At 45.3% G+C, this 20,587-nt stretch overlaps 1 protein-coding gene across 2 annotated transcripts in view; it reads left to right on the top strand.

Annotated features, from left to right (window-relative positions):
• The window catches only part of ZNF292 (zinc finger protein 292), a 670,886-nt gene that overhangs the window by 440,996 nt on the left and 209,303 nt on the right, over window positions 1-20,587 (top strand). For both annotated transcript variants that reach the window (XM_078648177.1, XM_078648178.1), the window contains exon 6: window positions 49-185. In XM_078648177.1, coding sequence (XP_078504303.1) covers window positions 49-185 — 137 coding nt within the window. The remainder of the gene's footprint in view (window positions 1-48; window positions 186-20,587) is intronic.

Here is a 20,587-nt window from a genome sequence, read left to right on the forward strand (position 1 = left end):
ATCCTGAAACAAAGGGATATCCCATGACACATTTTTTATTTTCACTAGATTGCAAAAATGGATTGCAAAGATGCTTTGGAAATGATATGTAATCTTGAGTCTGAAGGAGATGAAAAAACAGCATTGATTATATGTGCAGCATTCCTATCCCGCCAGCTTCAGCTTGGAGATATGGACTGTGCGTGGTAAGTTATAGAACTACATTCAAATGAGATTCCGTGCAACCTTTTATAGACCTATTGCACAACAATGTTGGAAAAGCTTATTTGTTCTTTTAGACAACTATGCAGTTGCCCTTTTCATATTTTGTGAATGGTGTTAACACTAGAAATTACTACTTTGATCTTTCTATTCTTTAAGTCATACATTTTCTGTCATGACATCGTATTTCCTTTCCATCGACCTAAAATAAAATCTCTGCCCTATTTACTCTTTTGGAGCACATTTTTAAAAATCCATTCTAATCCCAGTTTTTGCCCTTTTAAAACTATTGTTTATCTAAAAGGAAACATTTTCCGTATTTGGTTTCAAACTATTTTTGAAATCTTATAAATGCAATGCACATTAAGTATAAAGGTTGCTGTCCTCAGAGAGGTGGTACACTTTGGTGCACTATCTGGTTTGAGAGTGAATTGGGCAAAGTCTACAGCGTTCCCTCTTACCCCGACCACAGAAGTATTTGAGATGTAGTTTCCATTACAATGGTCCACAGACTCTGTTAGATAGCTGGGCGTCCAGTTACACACGGACTCCGAGATAGTGTTTCGGGAGAACTACGGCACGGCAATTAGCAAGTTAGAGGATGATGTGGAGTCCTGGTGCAGCTCTCATTTATGGGACGCATCTCAGTCATGAAGATGGTAGTCTTACCTAGACTACTGTTCCTATTCACAAATATACCAATAGTATTACCGCGTGCCTTTTTTCAGAGGCTCAAACAATCTATGATAAAACTGGCATAGGCGGGTAAGCAGGCGAGAGTACAATGGCAGGTGCTCACATTGCCATATAGTATGGGAGGTCTGTGGGCACCGGACTTTGAACTATATTACTGAGCAGGGCAGGGTGCTCACATGCATACATGGATCCATGGTGAGCCAGACATCCCATTCATCCGCATGGAAAAGCTATTTGCCGACCCGCTCCCCCTACCGGCAACGATTTTTGAACCAGTGGATGAGAAATTATCTAGTATGGTTACTGCCTGGAACTTACCCCAACTCCCCCCAACATATCACCCACACAGCATCCCATGTACACAGAACATCTCGCGCTCCTCAAACAGAAGTTCTCTCAATGCTTCAAAAGCAGGCAAAAAAAACAGTTGCCCTACAACACCAAGGGACAGGGGTTTAATCCCTATACTTTCTAATCCCCAAAAGGGACGGTACTTGCAGACCAATACTGTACCTCAGACCTCTCAATTTCTACATACAATCAGACGACTTTCACATGATCACTCTTCAACAAATCCTTCCACTACTTCAACAGGGGGACTTCCTTGCCACTCTAGACCTCAAGGATGCCTACTTCCATATGCTTATACACCCTGCTCACTTGAAATATCTAAGGTTCACAGTGGACGGCCAAATCTATCAGTTCAAGGTTCTCCAATTCGGAGTAACTACAGCACCCAGGGTCTTCACAAAGTTTCTGGCAGTAGTAGCAGCACACTTGCGCACACAACAGATTCATGTGTTTCCATACCTGGACGACTGGCTCGTAAAGGCCAAGTCGCACAGCCAGTGTCTTCACCACACTTACAAAACAATTCAGCTGCTCCACAACCTGGGATTCACAATAAACCACAGCAAGTCGCATCTACAGCCCACCTACCTACATCAGTATCAAAATTCTAAGCCCAACACTCCCTACCCGCTCCAGTGTTTATGCAGCTGATAGGAATGATGGCCTCTTGCATTTTAATAGTACCTCATGCAAGACTTCAGATGCACCCTTTACAGGAATGCTTGGCACATCAATGGAACCAGGCTCAAGGTCAGCTTTCAGATCTGGTGTTAGTGGACAGCCGCACACCGCTCTCTGCAGTGGTGGAACACACAAAACCTTTCCAAAGCGTGGCCGTTCCAAGACCCAGTTCTGCAAATAGTGCTAACAGAGGACACATCGCTAACCGGCTGGGGAGCCCATCTCCTAAACCACACAATTCAGGGCAGCTGGACCATTCAACAAAAAGTTCTCCACATCACCTAGAATTACTGACAGTTTTTCTAGCATTAAAATCATTCCAACTACATCTCATCAACAAAACTGTCCTTGTCCGCACAGACAATATAATAGCAATGTATTATATACAAAAATAAAAACCCAACACCAAATGGCGATCTATGCAAAAGTATGATATTCTGCAGATCTACTTGCCAAGAACAGATTTATTTATTTATTTTATTTATTTAACTTGTAAAGCGCACTGTCACCAAAAGGCATCCTGGCGCTGTTGGCTCTAGATAAGAAAAGGACAAAAACATGCACCAGAGCCAACATCCAACTAGGTTTTAGGAAACAACCAGGTTTTTGACTGTCCTTCTAAAGACACAAAGATCACTAACTTGTCTTAGCTCCAGAGGGAGCTGATTCCAAATTTTCGCAGCAGCGTACCCAAAGGATCGACCGCCTGCCCTGACTTTCCTAATTCTGGGAGTTTTTACAAGTATTGCTAAAGAAGAGCAAAGGCATCTCACAGGAGCATACCATTCAAACTTTCTCTGCATAGACACAGGCCCCAACCTATGCAAGGCTATGCAGAGAGACTTGAACTGGACTCTTTGTCTCAGCGGAAGCCAATGCAGTTCTGCCATAGCCGCCGAGGAGGCGGATCTTCTGGGCCACCCCAGGGCCAATTTGGCGGCGGTAGACTGAATCCTCTGCAACCTATCAAACAAAAATTTAGGAGACTCGAGAAACAGAGCATTACAATAATCAAGTCTACTAAGAATAGTACTGCGTACTATCAATGCCCGGGCATGAGATGGAAGCAGAGGAAGGATCTTCCGCAGAGACCTAATAATACCCAGACAGCAGGTCACAGTTTTCATGACCTGAGATTCCAGAGAGAGTTTGTAATCAAAGATGATGCCAAGATTACGGACCTTCTTCACTGGTTGAACCATGGACGATGTAGTGGCAGGCCAAAAATTACAAGGCAAGACAGAGGGAATTCTGTCCCTAGGACAATAAAGCACCTCTGTCTCATCTGCATTGAATTGCAGCGAGTTCTCCTTCAGCCAGATAGCCGTAACACGCAGGCAATAATGAATCACTTCGAACGGGGTTGACTGGTCTCCCTCAAGGGAGAAAATAAACTGTGTGTCATCCGCATAATTAACGATGTTAATGTTATGCTGTTTGACAGCAATCGGAGGCTTCATGTAAATATTGAATAAAATTGGGCTGATAGCCGAGCCCTGTGGTACGCCATGCGAGATGTTGGAGTAGGTGGATTGAAAAGGGGGGAGGGATACCGCTTGCTGTCTATCCCGAAAAAAATGACTGGAACCACCTCAGGACAGCTCCCCTCACCCCAACCTCTCTGTCTATTCAGCAGGATCCCATGGTTGACCGTGTTGAAGGCGGCAGACAGGTCGAGCAAAACCAAAACAGCTGCCTGCCCCCTGTCTGCCCGCATCCAAAGTTCGTCCATCACGGTCACTAGAGCCGTTTCAGTTCCATGAGCCGGCCGAAAGCCAAACTGCACCTCCTCCAGCAAGTTATGATGTTCCAAAAACTTGGACAGAGTGCTACTCCCCACTCGCTCCACGATTTTAGCTGGGAAAGGCAGGGGAGAGATAGGCCTAAAGTTCTTAGGACACTCTGGGTCAAGCGAAGGCTTCTTTAACAGGGGTGTCACCAATGCTTGTTTCTACCGGGCTGGGACCACACCACTAGACAGAGACTGATTGCAGATCAATCGAAGAGTGGGGAACAGCTCTGCCTTAAATTCAATCAATATTTTAATGGGCACAGGATCAAGAGGAGACCCAGAGTGGACACCACAGGCCACCCTATTAAAGTCATCCACCCCTAGAGGCACAAACTCAGAAAGGCGGCTGATGGCCTCTCCTTCTACACAAACAGCCAAAGCCTCAGCATCCATGTCTGCCCTATCGTCACAGCCGATAGTCAGTGTTTGCCGCCCCCGAGGGTTGTTGACCACCCCCCAGATCCTCAATAATGATTTTAATTTTATCTTGGAAGAACCTAGCCAGGTCCTCACAGAACATTCAGGGCTGGTCAAGCTGTTCAAGATATTAAAAATACTTCTTGAACTGTTGGGGGCCTTAAGTATCAAGGAGGAAAAATAGTCCGCCTTAGCCATGTTGATCGCTTTCTTATATCCCGCAATCTTAGACTTCCACATAGTCTTATCAATGTCATGATAGCTACGTCTCCACCTCCTTTCAGCATGCTTACATTCCAATTTCATGTTTTTTAGGTTTTCATTAAACCAAGCAGCTGAAGGTCTGCCCCTATTACGATGATTTTTTAAGGGGGCTAATAAATCCAGGGTTGAGGTGATCTCACTACAGAAGTAAATATAGTTCTCATCAGCTTGCCTATCTGAGGAAAAACAATCCTCTACCCTGAATAGCGGGGCATTACCCTTCATTCGCAAGAGGGAATTCCAATCTCTACTCGCATAGTTGCGAACAAAATTTGTTCCCCGAGAATTGTAAGTAGCAACATCAACAAAAAATGTGTTCAGCGAATGGTCCGTCCAGTCCATTGGCACAATTTCCCCAATAGAAAGGTGATTAGCCTCTGAAAAAATTAAATCAAGCATATGCCCTCCTATAGGAGTGGCCTCGGACACCTGCTGAAAAAGGCCCAGGCCTTCACCGGAATGAAGAACATTAGAATAGGCGGAATCAAGCGACCCATTAATCAAAGATTAAAATCCCCCAGGATCACCAATCAACGGTGAGTAGCCGCCATGTCAGTGAATGTCTCCAGCAGAAGTTGCTGCTGCAGTACACTGAAAACCCCAGGAGGATGATAGCAGATGATCCCAGCTAGGGCTTGACCATCATCATTCTTAATAACGAAGCCGAGTAGCTCAAAACCTGCGTCCACATCAAAGATAACTAAATTCAAGCTGTCTTTGAAAATCACCTCCACCCCTCCCATTCGATCTAGCTTTATGGCAAATGTTATAGCCAAGTGGGCAAGCCCAGGCAAGATCAATCTCACAATCGGGAGAGGTCCAGGTCTCGGTCATAAACAGGACCTCAAGTTCATGATGTTCCAGCAACAGCTGAATTTCCGTGAAGTGCTTAGGAAGAGACCTAACATTTAAAAGTCCACACGATAATAATCTGTTGTCAAGAAAATCAAACAAAGGAAAGGCAGACTGAGCAAAATCAAGGGCCCCCTTACCCCTGCCCACCTTACCAATAAAATGAAGCTCTTCACTGGAATAGCTGACCGGGCAGCACCCTTTAGCAGGCCTCTGACAGCTGGAAAAACCAGCAGCATGGCTGGTGCTGAGCGCGTTCTTAGCGCGGATGGGCACAGACGGGCCTGCCTTTGGCGCGCCACCGGCGCGCCCGCGCCAACGTCCAATTTTTATATGTTCCAAGCGCAAAAGACTAGAGCGCTGACTCTAAGATGGCGGGTCCGCTCGCACGGACGGGCCCAGCCAACACGGAGCACAGCACGCCTGATGACAAGGAAGGCAGGCAGGTCACCAACTACACTAAAACTAGTGCGGTGAGTGCGTATTAGTGAGTATTTCTAAAAATTAGGTAACACGAAGTAGAACAACAGTTCTAAACCTCCGCAACACAAACATACAATTTAATGCGGAAAGAGATCAATTTTAAAATATTGCATAAAAACAAAAGTCGGGCTGCCGTAGCGAACCCCACATCAGCAGACGCCAACATTCACAGGAGCCAACAAACTAAGCTTACCAATACTGGTAAGTAGCATTTTCCTTTAGGTCGATGTGCAAGCCTATTTCGGGTTAGGAACAGAAGTAGTGGGACGGCGACATGAATTTTGATTCCGGGGATTAACAGTAGAGTTACAGTATTGGAACTTTCATACAGTCACATGCTTGAATCATTCCCCTTCATCATGATGGGAGTTCCTGCTACTTAAAATAGTAGTAGCAATAGTAGACTTAAATAGTCATATTACACTAATAGGTATAGACTAAAGAAGGTCTAGGCCTCTTAGTTTAATAACCTACCCTAGGCCGTATAAAGAAAAGGACCACATTTTTGCATCAACCAATCAGCACTAATCACCCTCTATAACACTCCTGAAGGAAACTCAGAACCTCAGATTTCTACCGCACGTTGTGCTAGGGAGTCTCCTCTGAGCTCTGCTCAATTGTTCTCATCAAGAAAAGAGAATTTTGGACTTCTTCAACAGGAAAGTAAGATATACATTTCTTAATATCCTCATACAACTTTTGTGGGTCCAGTGTATTTGGACTATGTCTGACCAGGCTAAGAAGGCTCTCTTCAGAGAATGTGCCACTTACCTGAAGACAAGTCTTTATGTGGATGATCCCCACAAGAATTGCATTTACTGCCTCTATCCATCTCATAAGGCATCTGGATGCAAGATTTGCCCTACTTTTTCTAATAAAACCCTTCGAGACAGAGAAAGGCGTCTTCTCATCTGGCTTCAAAAATTAAAAACTAGATCAGACCCTGTGTCAGACTCCCAAGAGTGACCAGTCTACATCTACAAAAGTTTCTAAGAAAAGGGTATCAGTCATCGCAGTCTGATAAAGAACCTGCTAAAAAGTGCGTCAAGAAGTAGTCTCATGAGTCCTTCTCCGAGCGCAAAGGATCTCATAAAAAAGAACAGCCAAGGACTGTGACTGAACCGAAAACACCTCCTACAGAACTTAAAATGACGTTCAAAAAGCCTATTTCTGAAATTTTCAGTCAATAAAGGAAAGTACTTCGACGACAAGAAGATGCATTTCTGGCACGTCGACTACATGTTCTATGGCTGTTTCATCGTCGACGACCCTTACATCGTCGACGTGAGGTCCAGTTTCATCAACCATCTCCTTGATCTCTCACCAGGAGGCAGACACACCGTTGCTGAAGTTCTCATCGTCGAAACTGACTACATCATCTAAAAAGATACCGTCGACAGGATCATAGTCTACGTCGCCTCCATCAACGGATTAGTCTGACGCAACAAGGGTCGGCGAGGTCTTCACCGTCGATGAGTGTTCCACCATCGCCGGACTCATTGCCATAGACTAAATTGAAGTCACCAGCTTCCACTAAGTCTCTACCATCGAAGACCCTACAGACGTCGTCGAAGTCCCCTCCGCCAACAAAGTAATCGGCGTCGTCGACATCGCCTACGGCAAGTACAGTCAAGGCTGTAGAAGTGAAGACGCCGTCGTCGACACAGTTGTCAACACAATCGACAAAGATTGCATCTTTGAAATTGACTACGCCAAAAAAGATTCTGGCATCCGAAATCACGCTTGAACACACCTCACCAAGCAAAATTACTCCTCTCTTACCCACACACCTTTTGGAGGAGGGAGATTCTGAGGAAGGGGATGAAGATGAAGGTCCCTTTGGGGTTGCAGTTAGCCCTTCAGAATTACACGTCAAGTGCCAACCAGACGATAACGCGAAAGCACAAGATTACTATGGTCAAACCTATTATACCCAGCCTGAACAACATCATCAGTACCTTGAGGAAATGGTCACAACGCCGTCTGCATTAGTGAATGATTTGCAGTTTATGCTGCAAGACTACAGACAGCGATTCCCGCCTTCGGACTTGTTTATTATGCCTCTTCCTCCTCAGATAAAATTGCCAGTGAGGGTTAGAGCTCTCACAGTCCTTTCAGTGTCGAATACTCCTCAATCTGTTCCACTCCATCTTCTGAATGGGATGACTACAGGATGTCTTCACCAGCCTCACCTGTTCCTCCTCTGGTAGATTCCCCACCTGAGGATATTGAGGGGGTTTCGCAATCTGTTGGAGCGTTCTGCGTAAAGGTTTGCCATTCCAATGCCTTGCAAACAGGCGGACGGCCATAATTGATTATATTTGGGAGGAAGGGATTAGAATTATATAGAACCCAGCATCTGTGCCAGCGATGCTCCCACGTCTAGATAAAAAGTATAAAACGATTAAGGACGGCCCAGCGTGCCTCACAGGACACCCAAAACAGGACTCAGTAGCAATGCAGGCTGCTCCACGCCCCTCGAAGAATCCTGCAGTACCCCTTTCTGTGCCTCCGGACAAAGAGGATAGAAGTTTAGATTCTATTGGGAAAAGATTCTCATCAATGTCCACTCTCACAGTAAAGGCAGCACATTCCTTGGCTATTTTAGGGCGCTATGATCTCCAAATGTTGTCGGACATTGCTTCCTATATTTATCAATTGCTGAAAGATATTGCATGAAGGGGAAAGAACATCAAACCAGATTATAGACTCTGCGATGGATGTTCCTGCAACAGGATTCAGACAATTAGCTGGTTCAGCAGTCCTAACGAGACAGGGTTGGCTGAAGGCCACCTCCTTTCGCCCTGAGGTCCAGAAGAAGATATTGTACCTTCCATTCAATGGAGAGGCTCTTTTTGGCAGCCATGTAATGGAAGCCCTTAAAACCATCAAGGCATCCGGAAAACGCCCTTTCTGGGATCAAAGGGTAGAGGTCAACCTTCCTACAGAGGGGTTACCAGCAGTATCGTTACCCGGCGTATTCTTCCACATCAGTCATACAGACCTCCGTTCCAACAAAGACAACCGCCTCAGACCTCCTCTGTCAGAGCAAATGGGGGAACAGATGTCAAGGGCTGGTAAGGATACTTGCCGCCGCCAATGATGCATCGCTGGCTCCAAATCCCAGGTCAACAAGCCAATTGTTTCAATCCCGTCCTACCCATCTGGGAGGTAACATTTCACACTTCCTTCACCAGTGGCAAGCAATTACTACGGACCAATGGGTTCTGCACCGAGTTCCATTTGGACACACTCTAGAATTTACTCAAACCCCTCCTACAACTCCCCCAAAAGCCTCTCACCGCAAACCTCTCAAGGCTCTTCAACAGGAGGTAATACTGTACAAAGGGGTGATAGAGAAAGCACCATTCTCAAGTAGGGGCACAGGTTTCTACTCCCATTTCTTCTTAATCAAAAAGAAGTTGTCAGTTGAGACCAATTATGGACCTTTGAAATCATCAATCTATATCTGAAAAAACAATGTTTCAGAATGATAACATTACAAGAAGTACTAAAGCTCCTCAACCAGCACGATTTCATGACATTAGACCTCCAAGATGCCTATTTCTATGTATTTATTCACCTAAAACACAAAGCACCTAAGATTTGTGGTAGCAGGATGCCACTACCAGTTCAGAGTGTTCCCATTTGGACACACATACGCGCTCAGTGTCTCGCTCCGATTGCAGCATTTCTCAGACAGCGGAAACATCAAGTCTTCCCATATCTGGACGACTGGCTTATCAAAGCCGCGTCCGAGCAAGAAACTCCACAGAGGTCTGCACAGATCTTTTGAGAAGCTTGAGTCTAACTATAAATCAGCAAAAATCCAATCAGAAAGATTGTCTTAGGAGCGATACTGGACACGGTCTGTTTAAAAGTGTACCCAGCAGAGGAACGTCAGCAGTGATTCCTTGTTCTAGCAAATTCCATCAAAAGAAAAAAGTTGCTTTTGGTCCGACTTTTAAAATCACTTTTAGGGATGATGTCGTCTTGCATAACACTGAATCCGTTTTGTCGTCTCAGGATGCGCCCATTCTAGGAAGAACTGGACACAGTGGGTACAGTCGATAGGCTCATTCGACGACATGGTCAGAGTAACTCCTCGTATGGTGAAGGCCCTAGAGTGGTGGTTAGACACAGACCATCTGTCAGAAGGGATGTCCTTGCATCAGGAGGCTGCACGACTAGTGATCACAACAGATGCTTCCTTAGAGGGATGGTGAGCTTACCTACAAGAACTCCAAATAAGTGGAAAATGGCATCAAGCTCAAACTCAATCTCACATACATTTGTTAGAATTGAAGGCTGTGTATCTGGCCCTCCAGACATTTCTGTCCAGGATACAGAATTCATCAGTGCTAGTCCGAACGGACAATACCACAATGATCCTCTATGTAAACAAGCAAGGGTGCACAAAATCTTGCCTTCTCTCCAAGGATATCCAAAAGTTGTGGGAATGGGTCGTAGACCACGGGATAGGCCTTCTAGCGGAACATGTTGCAGGGCGGCAGAACACGATTGCGGACTCGTTAAGCAGACTGACATCATCGTGTCATGAATTCAAGCTGCACCACCAGACCCTGAAGAACGTATTCCTGCGCTGGGGCTCACTGAACTTGGACCTATTTGCAACTCCCCAGAACAGCAAATGCCAGTACCATGCAAGTAGGCATACCTAGCGTTCATGGGGGAATGCCTTTTTTAAATTGCATGGTCAGGCATCTTTGCTTACGCTTTTCCTCACATTCCTCTTCTTCCAAGAGTCCTGAGAAAGATAAAAGTCGAGCTATGGACACTGATACTCATCTCTCCGGCATGGCCACCTCAACACTGGTACATGGAAATGCTTCTCCTATCGCAAGTCCCACACTTCAAACTTCCAGTGATTCTAGATCTCCTGACTATGAACCAGGGACAGATACTACACCCGGACCTCAAGAGCCTGCATTTGTCAGCTTGGCTCCGTAATACAATGAATTTGGACATTTGAACATTTCTAGTGAATGAATGCCGCAATATACTAGCTAAAGCCGGGCCGTACAGCACCTAAAAGACGTACCGTCTCAAAATCAGGTTTGGTGCATAGTTCTATTAAGGTTCACTTAGCTGCCATTTCACATTACAGAAGATAGTCTTCTTCTCCCTTATGGGTTTCTCGAGTAATTAAAGTGTTTCTTAAAAGGGATCTTTTGAGTGTTTCCACCAGTCAGACCACCACCGGCCTGGCAACTGAACATGGTTCTTTCAGTTAATGAAAAACCCTTTTGAACCAATTCACACTTCAGAAATAAAATTCCTATCTTGGAAGTTGGCTTTACTTGCTTTGACACAGCCAGAAGGGTCAGTGAAATACAAGCTTTTGTAATGAAAGAACCTGTCTTGCAATTCAGAACAGCTGGAGTTCTGCTCCGAACAAATCCAAAGTTCATTACAAAGGTGCCATCGGATTTCCACCTCAACGAACCAGTGGTTTTTAAGACATTGTTCCCGAACCCTACGGCATCGGCTGAGAGAGCTTTGCATTCATTGGTCATCAGACGTGGCCTGAAGTTTTAATTAGAGAAAACAAAATCTTTCCGTAAGACTTCAACTATTTGTGGCATACAGTGCACCAAGGAAAGGTTTCCAAACGGAATATTTCCAGGTGGATTGCAAGTGCAATACAATTCTGTGATCAAAAGGCTGGCAGGCCCCTGTCGGCTAGAGTCAGCACATTCTACAAGGTCAGTGTCAATGTCTGCAGCTTTATTTGCAGGAGTATCACTTCTGGAAATTGGCCGGGCAGCAACGTGGAAGAATAGACAAGTTTTCACCCTACACTACTGTTTGGACTCCGCAGTTCTCAATGATACAGCAGTTTGTCAGGCAGTACTTCGGCATTTGTTCCATTAACGTGAGCCACCCATGTCTACCCTCCTACCTATATTCAACTGTATCACATTTCCATATGGTAATTTGGCCATTGTCCTGAATGCTTATGGAAGTTTTTTCCTGGACTATTAACATTATGGTTCTATCTTTTATACTGTTTGGTGATTGCTTGCAGGTTACACTGTTTAGATTCCTGTTAAGCGTCAAAACTATGGTAAATGTGCTATCAAACTGCTTGCTTCTCTGATTCAAGCATGTGAATCTATGAAAGTTCCAATACTGGAGTAAGAAATAAGTTACTTACCGGTAACTTCTATTTCTCCAGTATTGGGGTGTCGTTCATAGATTCACATGCTTGAATATTCCCTGTCGTCGGAGTGGGAGTCCGACGGTACATAAAATAGTAGTAAACAAATCACATATATAAAAATATGTCATAGTCATAGTAATAATAATAATAATAATAATAATAATAAAATAGAATTTAATAATAATAGAATGCTTGAAAGTACCATAGAACATTATTAACACATAAGGAAGCATTGAGGGAGAATCACTTTACTGACATATCCATGTCGTTATGATAGTCCACATTCCAGCCAATCAGGCTGTCGCACCCTCTAGAACCTTCTCCTCAGAAGCTCAGGCCCTCAGATTTTCTACCGCACGTCGTGTGAAGGGAGTCTCCCTCAGCTCTGCTCAGTTTTTTCTTCAAAATTTCTACAATCTGCAAGTATTTTTACTTTTCTTCAAAGAAGTCTTTATTTTCAACTCTGCTTCGCCTGTGGAAAGCTTCGCCCTTTTTCTAAGGACCCTACCGATAGTCCTGTCTTTTTTCTGAACTTCAGGTGAGGAGTCGCAGGTTCTGTGGAACCCTTTTCTCAAAGGACCTTTGAGAGCGGAGAGGCCCGTCTCCTTCTGTGGCTACAGGAGTTGTAGTCTCTGACATGGTGAGTGTTTGTTCTGGGCTAAGTCCTCTCTAAGCGTGGGTGTGGAACTGAGATTCCTTCTTCTTCGCCTCCGAGGATGAAGTAGGATCCTCTGGATATTGTTCCCCCACTGAGTCTGCAGGCCTCCACGTCTACGGGACCTGGTCTCTGGCGTTTTCAGACTCTTACTGCCACCTTTACACTTAGAAAGGTGCCAGTCCGTCGACGAGCTCGTCAACACGCCCATCGACGATGAAAGACTCCGTCGTCACTTCGTCGAGTGTGTCGACGAGTCTACAGGCCATTTTCTACTTCTAAGTTTCCGTCGTCGACGGCCTAGTCGTCGACGGTGGCCTCGTCGTCGCCGGTGGCTCCGTCGACGACGGTGGCTCCGTCGACGACAGTGAGGACAGTGCCCTCTCGGCGACGGTAGGCTCGTTGACGGTGGCCTCGTCGTCGACTGTGGCTTCATCGTAGACGGTGGCTCCATCGACAACAGTGAAATATGCCTCGTCGACGGTTGGCCCGTCGACAGTTGTCCTCGACGACGGTTGGCCCATTCTAGAAGGTGGCCTCATTGTAGAAGGTGGCTCCATCGACAACAGGGAAATAAGCCTCATCGACGGTTGGCCCGTCGACAGTTGTCTTCGACGACGGTTGGCCCATTGGCGATAGTCAGCTTCGTCGACAGTGGGCTCGTCGGCGGTAGCTCGTCGACTGTAAACTTCGTCGACAGTCATTCTCGTCGACTGTAAACTTCGTCGCTCATTGGCTTTGTCAACGAAGCTTGGCTTCGTTGACGACAGAGCTGCGTCGATGGTGGGCTCGTCGACGGTGGCCTCGTCGACGGTCAGCTCCGTAGCCGTTGCAATTCAGCAATTACTTCATCAACTTTGTCCAACAATGGACTTTGTCGACGATGGAAAGCTTCGTTGACAGTTGACTTTGTCGAGGGTTGACGTTGTCGCCAGTTAGCTGTGTTGACGCAGATGGCCTCGTTTACGGTTGACCTCATCAACGGTTGACCCAGTCAGCGGTTGGATTTGTCGACGGTTAACCTAGTTGCCAGTTGGTTATATGCACAGTGCTTTTGTAGCGTATTTATTAGTCGTACACTGCTTTTCCGCTACATCAATCTGATGGCGTGATGGCTCCTTACTCAACACCATATTTTCTTGGACTAGCAAAAAACTTTGCCAGACTCTCAGCCTCTGGTTCCTTAAGACCAGAATTATGTTTTTCTGACGACGAGGCTGCCATGTCCTGTTCCATGGTAAAATTATACCCTCTCTTACACTTGAATCTCCATTACATTACCCTCCGGTGGATAGTGGAGGATCAAACCTCATCATGGAGAGAACGGCGGATCGCTTTCATCTTCCCCTCATCACGAGGAAAGAAGCAGACCGTTTTTCTCTTTGATTTTACAATTAACTACGGACACAAGTTCGTTCAGTTCCTCTGATACCTTTTTATTTGACAAGAGGTCTTTGACTCTTCCTGAGCCCCAAATCTGCGCTTGCGGTTCTTTCACGCCTCGAAAACAAATTTAAAACGCCAGACAATTCACCTGCTTGTCTTGTCTCTCAACTACAACCTGACAATGGCTGCGCCCCCAGTTTCAGCAGGCAACTCTTTAGCCATTTTGGGCAGGTACCGCTGCCTGAGGTAGTCTGGCATGTTGGCGCAGGTAGCCCTTATTCCTGAATCCTCCTCGGCTGATGCTTAAAGGATCCTGCAGAAGAATGGAAGGAGTGCATCAGAAACCATGCAGTGCACATTGCGTCTCCGAGTTTTTCGACAGCTCGCAGCAGCTTCAGTATTGCATTAACAAGGTTGGCAGACCGCTCGGTTTTTTCGCCCAGAGGTTCAGACTAAAATAATGGACGTACCTTTTATGGGTAATCCCTCTTTGGCCAACATGTTGAGCAGACACTGCAGACACTACCCGCGCCTTTGGTTCTCTCCAGTACAGAAAGCAGCCCTTTCGTGGTGCCCGAGGTTGCAGCTCCACATCCTCTTTTCCAAGGAGCTCCACCCAGTATCTCTCCTACAATCGGAACCAACTGCATTCTAAAACTCCAACACGTATACAGGAGGTAATTTTTCCAGGAAACAACGACTTGCCTTGGAACCCACCTTTAATCCATCCCGAAAAGGCTGACAGTGGAATTTCTCCTTCTCTTTTATTCCATTTGGTCAACGATGCCATTTGTCTGTTGGGGATTCTAATAGTTGTGTGGAAAAGGCACGCTCTAGAATTTGGCAAATTCACTCTTGCTACACCTTCAAAGGGGGTCCTCTACCCCCTCATTTACGTGAGTCGTTTGCACAAGTGTCTATTTTGTTACACACAAGGACCGTCGGAGTGGTTCCGAATCTCCAACAACAGAGTTAGGGTTTACTCTCAGTTCCTCATCAACAAGCAAGACCGGAAGGAGGCGCCTGATTTTTGATCTTTGCGCAAACTTTTCAAATGTTGTACCTCCAGAAGGTCCTGAAGTACTACTGCCAGAACGACTTTATAATTACACTCGACTTCCAGGATGTCTATTTTCATGTGCCATTCCTTCCACAGCACAGGAAGTGGCTACACTTTACAATAGGTACAAACCTTTTCAATTCAAGGTCCTACCTTTGGACTTGGGTCCGCTCCACGTGTCTTTACGTGGATCCTGGCACCAGTGGCAGCCTGTCTACGTCTGCAAGGCATACAAATGTATCATTACTTAGATAACTGTATCATAAGGGCTCGCTCTTATCAACAGGCAGTCCAGCACATCCAGACTTGTCAGTCACTGTTTCAAAACCTAATTTTCAAAAAATCATGACAAGTCCCAACTAGTCCTAGCTCCGATATGAACATTTCTCGGAGCATCAATCAATACAAGCCTAGCAAAGGTGTTTGTCTCACACGAACGACAGGCCTGCATCTCCCACATGGTGGTTCTTCTACATACAAAAAAGGTCTGTTTCAGTAGATCCTCAAAGTCATTCCTGGCCACCTCCTCCACCTGCACCAGTTGGTTCCCAACTGCAGATTACATATGAGAAAATGCTAGAGGAGCTGGCCAAGCAGTGGCGTCAGCTATCTGGCTCAATCGACGACATCGTATTTGCCTTTCGAATGAGAACACCACTGGGCTGGTTGGCCCACAGTGTCGCAGCAGGCCGCTCCCTCCTCGGACGCTCCACCGCTCACCCTTACCAACGATGCCTCTCCGGAAGGTTAGTGAGCGCACCATCAGAGTTTTTTCCATCGAAGGCCGATGGATGCCTTTCCAACGCACGTCGCACACTAACCGCTTGGAGCTGTTATCCAATTTCCTGGCTCTTAAAGCCTTCCGCTTCCTAGTGCGAGAGGAATCGGTGTTAGCGTGTACAGACAATACTATCACTATACACAACACATTTGCGAATAGGCCTTTCACCTTCTCGTTGATATTTCTGTAATGCATGTTCCAAGGGTCTGCGAACGTCATGACAGACTCCCTCAGCGGATCCACCTGGAACAACCACGGGTGGGATCTCCACCACTGGCCCCTGGACCACATCTTATGCCTGGGGGGACAACCACACCTGGATCTGTTTGCAACGCCTCTCAACCGCAAATGCCTATACTATGCAATCTGCCTTACCCACAAAAGATCGTGCCGAACTGCATTCGATGAACTCGTCAACAGTATTTGCATTTGCTTTTCCGACGATTCTGTTTGTGCCTCGTCTCCAGCGGAAAATGAGGTTCTAACCATGTCACATCCCACTCTTTGTGCTCAGACGGCCTCGCCGACCTTGGTGCATGGGTCTCCTCCTACTACCTTGCTGCGAACCTATCACGCTTCGCCCTCTGCCGCACCTTCAGACAGTACAGTACCGACGGATTCACCATCCGCATTCCTCAGGCCTCCAGCTTGTGGTTTCAACCTGTGCAATCTGAATTTGCTCTCTTGTGCATTGCCGCAGACTGAAGGGAGGTTTCTCGCGAACGCAAGTGCCCCTCCACTATTTAGAAATATAAACTGAAATGTAAACGCTTTGGTATCTGGTGCGAGTCTGTCTGCATGAATTCTGTGCACGCTACACCAGAGCAAACCCTACCTGTTTTTCTCCTTATGGCAAAGTGAGCCCTTTTTCGTCTTGAAAAGTACTGGCTGCCCTTCTCGTTTTCGCCATGATGGATTCAGGTCTCTCTATTCCTCCCAGATTATTCGCAAGTTCTTTTAGGGCCTCTACAGGATGTGTCCGCCCATCGGGCGTTCCCCGCCTACTCGGTGCCTCAACGTCTTATTAGCCCAGCTTCTCTAAGCTTCTTTTGAACCAATCCATTTTTGGATTCGACATTTCTAACAGGGAAAGTTTCCCTCCTACTCGCTCTCACGTCTTCTTGACGTGTGAGTCCTATTCAAGCTTTTACCATCAAATATATTTAACTTCAACTTCCAAGTGACTCTGGTGCTGCGCACCAATCCGTTATTTCTACCACAGGTTCTATCTGACTTTCACCTTTATGAACCAGTCATCCTATGAAACTTTCTTTCCAAACCCTCAGTCTTCAGCTGAGCGCACTGTACATTCTTTAGATTTCGAACGATGTATTAAATTCTACATACAACGGACAGCTGCCTTCGCAAGCTAGACCACCTTTCTTGTGTATGAGCGGATGCGTTTAGTGCATCCAGTGACCAAACAAACCATTGCCCCATGGTTTGACATCAGCTATCTCTTTTGGTCATACAAAGATGGGCAAGCCCTTACCTACTCCGGTGAGGGCCCACTCGACAAGGGCAGTTTTCATACTCCACTGCCCTCTTCGCTTGAGTGCCTCCATCAGATCTGTTGAGTGCCAACGTGGTTCAGCAGACATATGTTTCACAAGACACTACTGTCTGGAGGTAATTGACAGTGCAGACACTGCTGTGGGTCAAGCGGTGCTTCTGAATTTTTTCAAGTAAGGTGAGCCTCTGTTTCTTCCCTCCTCCTGCCATAAAAGGTTTTTGCATTTTCGCATCAGTGTACCATTAATAGTGTTTGTTTAAATATGCGATATGTTCATGCATTACAGTTGTAACCTTCTATGGATATATTGGCTATTGCTTGCTATTCTATTCATGCATGTGAATCTATGAAAGACACCCCAATACTGGAGAAGAACAAAAGTTACTTACCTGTAAACTGTGGTTCTCCAGTATTGGTGTCTTTCATAGATTCACATGCGACCCACCCTTCCTCCCCTCAGAGGCTCTCTTCTCCTCATCCACTCTTTTGTCACTCTTGTGCTACGAAAATCTGAGGGCCTGAGCTTCTGAGGAGAAGGTTCTAGAGGGTGCGACAGCCTGATTGGCTGGAATTTGGACTATCATAACGACATGGATATGCCAGTAAAGTGATTCTCCCTCAATGCTTCCTTATGTGTTAATAATGTTCTATGGTACTTCAAGCATTTTATTATTATTATTATTAAATTCTATTTTATTATTATTATTATCATTATTATTATTATTATTACTATGAAATATATTTTTATATATGTGATTTGTTTACTACTATTTTATGTACTGTGGGACTCCCACTCCGACGGGGAATATTCAAGCATGTGAATCTATGAAAAACACCAATACTGGAGACCCACAGTTTACAGGTAAGTAACTTTTGTTCTTCTCCGGTATTGGAAGCTTTCATAGATTCATATGCAACCCACCTTCCTCCCCCGGGGGAAGCTCACCTTAGATGTCTCAACAAGTTGTATATAGCACTTGTGCTCGAAAATCTGAGGTTCTGAGCTTCCTTCAGTGCTGATTGGTTGAGGCAAAAATGTGGTCCTTTTCTTTATAAGAACTAGGATAGGTTATTAACCCCCTGGCTCCGGCCGGAATTCCGCGCCTGTGCGGGACATTCCGATCGTTGCCGTGATCATGGCGGCTCCCGGCTGTCATCAGCACACGCCCACCGTAACTCATGGCGGCCGGGAGCCGTCATCAGCACCGAACGGGTTAAACTAAGAGGCCTAGGCCTTCTTTGGTCTATACCTAGTAGTGTATTATGACTATTTAAGTCTACAACTACTACTACTACTCTTTTAACTTCCGGGGCCTCCCATCATGTTGACGGGGAAGGCTTCAAGCATGTGAATCTATGAAAGCTTCCAATGCTGGAGAACTACAGTTACAGGTAAGTAAATTATTTCCTACAGTGAATGACAACCTTGGTACTTCAAGTTTAAAAGAAGGTCTTCCTTTCTTGTCTTGTATTCCTCCTAGGTAGAGCAAATTTGTAACTAGCTATGTGTTATCAAATCTAACCTGTCATTTGTGTTGCATCCCTTATAGTGGAGATGAACATGGGCTGATGTCAAGGCCTGTCTCAGGCCTACAGATTTATCCACTGTCATTTACAGCTTCTATACCTTGTAATGTTTTTAAAAATGCAAAACTTGAATAAAATGCAATTTAAAAAATAGACTGATAAAAGTACCCGCTGCTGAATTGGGTATAGTTGCTTAAACATTATTTGAAATGTTATACTCCTTATACTTTGCTCACAGTTTTAATATTTCCTTTGTCAAACAAGTCTACATTGATCTGTCATTCTCCTTCTTTTCACATCTTAATGGTTGTTCCTTGACACACTTGCATACAATTTGCATAAAATGTTATAAATTATTGGGGTCAGGTGAAGGAAAAGTTCTCAATTTCTGTCCCCTTACAAGTGTGTCCCATGTGTTTAGCATTGTTTTTGTTACTTCACTGACTTACAGATTGTGATGTAGCATGATGCAGTACTCGGATGAAATCTCAGAGCCTTCCCAGCAACTGCCTTGTTCTCAGATTTCCTCCTTGTCCATTTTTTCAGCAGTGTCATCAGAGCACCCAAACCTAGCTCTCGAGCCGGATAAAATGTTCAAGTCTCTAATGCTGCTCCGAATTATCAGAACTGGGGATAGTGGTGAGCCTCGCTTGGGATAGAGATTTATCCTTACTAACCATTATAAGAATAGATTTGTCTGATGTATACCTGCCGATTCCTCACCTGTTGAATTTCTCGAGATTCCAGACTGGTTCCAGAAACTTTTTATAGCTCTCATATGCAGATAGGTAGAGCTGGCTCCACATGAGTGCCAGAAGCAGCACCATGGTGATATCCATGGAGCCATATAGAGCCTAGAACACTGATGTTGGTTCCTTGTTCCCCACACCCTTGGAAGTGAATCTGGATCTGTCCCTGATTTTGTAAAAAACAAAATTACATTTTGTTTCCACATTTTACTTACAAATGATCAGTGCAGTAAATAGGGATGTCTTTCAAAGAATTCTGTATTAAAATCCTGGATCTCCTGCAATGGACAAATAAATATCCATTATCAACCCACACCGACTTGGGGTCTAAGCAGGTTTCCAATTGGCGTATTGGTGCATGCTCATGCTTTGTATGACCTGTGTGTAACGAGCTTCATGCCATATGAGTTCAGCTTCAAAGTTGCATTTCTCTCCATCATCCAAGTCCTTGAAGGACAAAAAAAGGAGGAATGTCGTTTGAGATCCAGAGGTAGGTGATCTTGGTGCAATATGTCCAAACCCAGGCATCCTTAGATCCGTAGATGGTTAATGTCGCCATGATGGATCCCCCTCCGACAGAGCCACCAAGTCTGGTCTGCAGCAGGTGGTAGCAGTACTGGCGTAGAAGGGAGCGGTGGAGTTGGTCCCAGTGAAAAAAATTGATTGGGGTGCTGTTCCAGGTACTTCATGGTTACCAAAAAGGATGGTGGTCTGCCCCTGATCCTATACCTCAGGACCTTGAACCAGAACTCTTCCTTGCATAGAAATCAGATGATGTTACTAGCTCAGGGTATTTTATCACTGGGCGCAGAAGACTAGATGGTGTTTATTGACTTTTACAATGCTTATTTCCACTAAACGAACCTATAGTCATACAAAAGACGCCTATGTTGCATTTATTTATTTATTTGTAGATTTATAGAGCGCAAACGAATCATCCCTGAAAAGATCTCTCGGCGCTGTACAAGGAGAAAGGTCAAGAGGGAATGAGTTTA

The sequence above is a fragment of the Lissotriton helveticus genome, chromosome 6 (assembly GCF_964261635.1).
Source record: "Lissotriton helveticus chromosome 6, aLisHel1.1, whole genome shotgun sequence".
NCBI lineage: Eukaryota > Metazoa > Chordata > Amphibia > Caudata > Salamandridae > Lissotriton > Lissotriton helveticus.